Here is a 6000-nt window from a genome sequence, read left to right on the forward strand (position 1 = left end):
AGGGGTTAAGGACATCAAACAAAAGTTTGGCCCCAAGTCATGTGTTACATCTCCTTTATTTAGAAGCCAAAGCTCTTTAATTGAGAGCAGTTATTCTTCCTGTGGCCACTGAAGCAGGTCGATTCAGTAATACTGAGGAGGATAACACACCTTGAGAGCTGTGTGATCAAGGTGAAGAAAAAATGGAAGCTTATTTTGCTTTTGTACTGTACAAAGTATGATTTGGGAAAGTTAATTTTCCATGAAATGACTTGACAAAACCCTGAAATATTCTTGGTTCATAGAGTGTTTGTTTCATTTTGATGTGTTTAAGTATACACCATCATTCATTTTCCACTGTACCATAAAGATTTCCCTCAATTTGAACTGGGGCACAGTCCAAACCATTAAAAACTGCCTCAGACCAAAGCTACAAGGTACTACAAGGTATAGCTTGCTAGTCTTTTTATTAGAGAGATGTGTTATTTATGTAACTGTAGCTGTGAATGCAACTCAGAAGACAGAGCTGAATCCTTTTCTATGGTGTCAATAAATCTAGTTCTAAAAGTTTCCACTGACTCTTTTGCAGGTGTTGATTTACAGTCCAACATTTTTCAAATACGTCTACGAGTCTTGGCTTGAGGGTCATGGACGATATCCTTCGACCGGCTTCCTCAGTCTTCTGCTCGCTCTCCACATATGTGATGAGGTAAGTTTAACTAATAAGTAACATAAGTGACCTCAACAAACAAGAGGGGCTCAGATTCCTCAGTCGAGTGGACATGTGGAACTTTGCAAGAGCACCATGTGTGATGTTATGTTACATTCTCAGAATTCCACTGTGATGTGTTTTGAAAAAGAAGGAAACACAAACATGAGACCTGAGCTGAAAACTGAGAAAAACCCACAGCTGAATGAATGTACTAAGCTTGTGTTGGTGATGTTTTACAGTGGTGACGTTGTGCTCTTGTTGACGTTGTCTGCTCCAGGTCAGTGTGTTTGGATTCGGTGCGGATCAGTATGGAAACTGGCACCACTACTGGGAGGAGAACCATCTGGCTGGAGCTTTCCGACACACGGGAGTCCATGATGGAGATTACGAATATAATGTCACCCTGCTGCTGGCGGACAAGCACAAAATCCGAATGTTTAAAGGCAGATGATAGGAAGCCCATATGTGCAGTGGGATGACCACCAAATGAACCTCAGCAGCCTTTTAATGTTTGTTACTGTCCAGTAGAATGCGTTTTTTCATGGTTTCCAAAGACGTGTTCACAGGAGCTACTCTAGTCCATCCTGTTTTCTGCTGTGCGCATAACAAATGTTTAACAAATGTCATTGACAAATCAGCAGAGGTTTTGTCTCTGTGTCCAGACACAGGCCAGGACACACCATCAATACAACACTGCCACTTTCCATAACCTCTGAGCTCAACTCAAATACATCTAGGACTGAGTACAGAGGAGGACAAGAGAAGAAGATGTCTGTTGAGCATGCTATACATAAAAAGCTTTAGTACCATTATATAGTATATGTATACTCCATGTGTTCTTTTATTTCTGTGACTGTGGCCACCTTATGCTTTGTATGTTAATGTTCATGGTTACAAAATAAGTGATGACAGCAGTGATCAGACAAATTGCAAGAACTGAACAGTGGATGTAGGGACATGGTGATGGGGATTTTGTGCAGAACTGATCATTGTCAGTTATGCAAAAAGAGCCTCTAGTGGAAGCTGTTAGAACTTGATTACTAACAAACATAAAAGCATAATGAACCCCTATAGACTGCACTGTAAATATCATATATAAATTTCCACAATATGGCAGTGAAGGTATTTTACACTGTAATAAATGTGAGAGAGAATCGACTCTTTTTTCATCACACTGATCGATTTTGACATAAAGTACCCGCACCACAGAGCTACTTGCATCCTACTTGTCTGATTGCAGCTGTAAAATATAGTTCGACGAGGCTAAAGGGACACTTAAAATCAAGGCCAAAATCAGCCGCAAACAACATATTTTAACAATGTGACATTTATAGAATGCCCACAGGGCTGTAGCCAGTTTTTTTTTTTTTTTTTTTTTTTTTTTTTTTTAGAAATACTGAAGTCATAAGCCCAAGTTTCCTAACACTTTGTCATCCCTTCTTAGAAAGTTTCTATCTCATAGTAAAGATAACATCTCATTATTCATTGATTATTTATTTTGGCTTTATTTGTGTATCCACTGAACTGTTTTTCCTGTAAATTTTATTGCTCAATATATAAATGCCGTTTCAATGCCATTAATGCCAGAAGCAAAATTCAATCAAATCTTGCTGACCTGAAGTCAGCAAGTGAACAGTCATTTTGAAATCTGAGGTCAAAAATTCACATCTTTTGTATGTCTTTTGTACGTCTTTACCCAATCAGCCATCATGACTCCAGGCATGGCAACACTTGACTGTTGGTCAGATGTTGCTACTTTGGCCCAGACTGAAATATCCCAACAACACATTTTGCATATATAAAATTCTGTACAGAGATTTGTGGTCCCTAGAGGATTTGACATAATGACTTTGTTGATCTCTGAATTTTCCTCTAATGCAACAAATAAATCAAGCTTTGGGGTTATGAGTAAATAATTACTAGATGGATTGCCACAAAATTTATGTAGGTGAACTGTAACAGCTTTGGTGACCTCTTAATTTACTGTCTATCTCAAAATTAATGTCCAGTAATTTGGCATCTGACTTATTATCTGTAAATGTCAGATAAATTGTATTATTATTCTCCTGCATAATATTGTTTACGTATTAAGAAGACATTGCAGTCCTGCAGTGCCACCTTGTGGTTTGTTCCGCTTTTATTTTGTTAAGCGAGCGTTTCTTCTTCTTCTGCGGTTTTTGTGACGCCGAACTTCCTGTTTCTTTGTCTAAACAACGCTGTGCTCACGCATCGTCGGAGAAACGGTAAAAAACTGTCTAAAACAGTAGTTATACATCACGTTTATCTATTTGAATTGTATTAAGGAAAGATTTACATTGTGATTTACCTCATTATACTGTATTCGTAGCTCCGAGCAGCGACGTGTGTGTGTGTATATCGAGCTGGAGAGCATGCTAGCTGATGGCTAACACTTAAATTAGCGCCCTTGGAACGGCGGAATGAGGTATGAAAATGTTTAATATGCATTATTATCAGATGAGTTGCGTTTATTTGTATTGGATGTAAACATGATTTATACGTGAATTGTTTGTGATACTACAGTGAAGCATTTTGTATTCTGTTTAATTCTGTAGTTTTCACGGTGCTTATGGTACACGTGCTGGTCGAGAGTGAGAATAGATCAACACCCGTTTGAAATTCTGCGTCTTGCTGAATGAATCCAAGGGGCTGCTACATTATCTGCAGAACTAATTACATCCCTCTTAGCTGTTTTTTGTGAGTTGTGCTCATTAGAACATGTTAGCATGCTAACAAGCTAAACTACTGTTTGGTGGCAGATATGGTAAAAATTCACATGCTGAGCTTCATCATGTCAGTAATGTCACGGTGAGCATTTTGGCATGTTGACATTAACATTTAGACATATACTGTATGTAAGAGATGGACATAGACATTGTAACTTCATTCATTGGTTTGTGTACTACTGTTTTGTAGCCTCCAGTTTAGAAAACGGACATGATGAGCAAGCGGAGGATCTGACAGAAGTTAAGGACACTACACACGCCGATGAGGACGTGACCTGTCAATCACAAGTCAGCCATTACCTAAAGCCATTACCCTGTTTTATCATTTATTTTATTATAGCTGAGAACACAATTTACAAAATGAACATCATCCTGTATTGAAGGGAATTTGAAAGCAGGAATTGAAACCATAAACTCATTTTTAAAATATTCACTGAGATAACAGATTAAGTGAGAAGTAGGATCATTTTCTCATAGGCTTCTATATAAACTGACTCTTTTTTTTCTTTTTTTTAACCAGAGGAGACGTCCCCTGCTGGCTGTTAGAAAGAATGCAGGTCTGAGGCAATTTTGCATTTATTTCAGTTTTCATACCTGGGGACTACGTGCATTTTTTATATACAGGCAATTATCTTAAACCACCTGTTAAAGTCTAGAATGGAGATAGCTTATAGGTTGCTAGTACAGAGCATGTAATGTCTTTGCCCTCTGTGCAGTCCTGATCACCCATGTCTTGGTAAACAGGTTTCGTTGTACAGCTGAACTAAAAGGAAACTGTGTTTTAATCCGTTCATTCATAGTTTCAATGTTTGATGCTTGACTTTTTTCAAAATCCATTGGATCCCGAAGAACTCTACTGGAGGTCTGCAGCACAGTGTGGAATACAAATTGTGTTAAAATTTGACTGATAGTTTTTAATATTAAAGGTGTAACACAAGCGGCAGGTTCTTTACCATTTATAATGGACACCTGACATATGATACAGCTTAAACAGGGGTGCCTTATCATTCGAATCAATGATGTACCGTACATTTTTGATGTACATTGTGACATACATTTTTAAATAAAAGTAGGTGTCAAGTGCCTTTAATGGGAGTTTTCAAACCTTAATTTGACCATCAGATTAGTCTGTATTGTAATTATCATCGTAGTTATTCCTGGATGTATACGTTTATGTTATTGTGTACAGTGTAAATTTTAAGCATTCATATGCATGTACATAGAGCCATCTTAATAGCAGCCATCTTAAGTATTTGTCAGTAAGATGTCAACATATTTGCGGTTTTAAAAAGGCTCCTCCATGTTTTGTCTCTCTTTGCTTTAAACTATGAGCTGCACTTGCTGAAATTGTTTTACGTGTGTGAACACTGAACTGAATGGTTCCCACAAGCACTTGTACTGCTCTCATTTTCATCCAGAAATTTATAATCTGAAACTCTGTAGGTGTTTGTTCAGACTCATCAGGCTTTGAGTTGTTCCATGTGCCTTGAAACATGATGGGGACATTTGCCTGGTCAGTGTCTTCATCTGAGAGCAGGTTGATAAGGCAAAGGAAGACAAACCGCAACATGTGTTCAGTTCAAATTTTGGTCTGCCACCTTGTATACTTACTGTACAGCTGTCACAGAAGACAACAGTTTTGTCTGTTTGTGCTTCAGGGAATACTGTCATCTAGTGGACAAGAACATGTATCAGTATTAACGTTACTCGATTTCTACATTAAAAGATTTAAGTGATGACTTTGTGTTGACTGACACTTTTAAAAATGTTGTTTAATCTGATTACAATGCTGCCACACACCTCTATCTGATTTACTTCTACACTCAGTTACAATCTAAAATCCTAATTATTAAATAATTAGTTAACAATCAAATAATTAGTTAACAATCAAATAAATTACACAGACATATATATGTATGTGTATATATATATGTATGTGTATGTATATATATATATATATATATATATATATATATATATATATATATATATATATATATATATATATATATATATATATATACTAAAGGTCTTAGAAAAGTCCTTATTTTACAAAGAAAAGCAGTTTTTTCAATGACGATAGCATTAAATCAATCATAAATACAGTCAAGACATTTTTATGTGGTAAATGACTATTCTAGGTGGAAACGGCTGATTTTTAATGGAATATCTACATAGAGGTACAGAGGAACATTTCCAGCAACCATCACTCCTGTGTTCTAATGCTACATTGTGTTAGCTAATGGTGTTGAAAGGCTAATTGATGATTAGAAAACTTTTGTGCAATTATGTTAGCACATGAATAAAAGTGTGAGTTTTCATGGAAGACATGAAATTGCCTGAGTGACCCCAAATTTTTAAATAGTTGTGTATATACACATACATACACGCGTGTATTCTTTGGGTATTTTCTATTCTTGTTCAGGTCACAGTGACACTGACTTGTGTGGGAGAGATGGATGATGAAAACCTGAATTATTCAGTTATTCTGGACTCCCACAGTGCAGTAAAATACAACTGGAGCTTTTTTTTTTTGCTGAAATGTGTGAAAAGGACAAGGAGGTT

At 36.8% G+C, this 6000-nt stretch overlaps 1 protein-coding gene across 10 annotated transcripts in view; it reads left to right on the forward strand.

The window, feature by feature from the left end:
- The window catches only part of LOC111564276 (CMP-N-acetylneuraminate-beta-galactosamide-alpha-2,3-sialyltransferase 1-like), an 89528-nt gene extending 84349 nt beyond the window's left edge, over positions 1–5179 (forward strand). For 2 of the 10 annotated variants that reach the window (XM_055018015.1, XM_023263749.3), the window contains 2 exons: positions 569–688; positions 969–5179. In XM_055018015.1, the coding sequence (XP_054873990.1) occupies positions 569–688; positions 969–1142 (294 nt within the window). In that variant the 3' untranslated portion in view covers positions 1143–5179. The remainder of the gene's footprint in view (positions 1–568; positions 689–968) is intronic. The other 8 variants (XR_008604180.1, XR_004846818.2, XR_004846821.2 and 5 more) reach the window with 8 other exon arrangements.
- Positions 5180–6000: the final 821 nt, after the last annotated feature.

The sequence above is a fragment of the Amphiprion ocellaris genome, chromosome 15 (assembly GCF_022539595.1).
Source record: "Amphiprion ocellaris isolate individual 3 ecotype Okinawa chromosome 15, ASM2253959v1, whole genome shotgun sequence".
NCBI classification, from domain to species: domain Eukaryota; kingdom Metazoa; phylum Chordata; class Actinopteri; family Pomacentridae; genus Amphiprion; species Amphiprion ocellaris.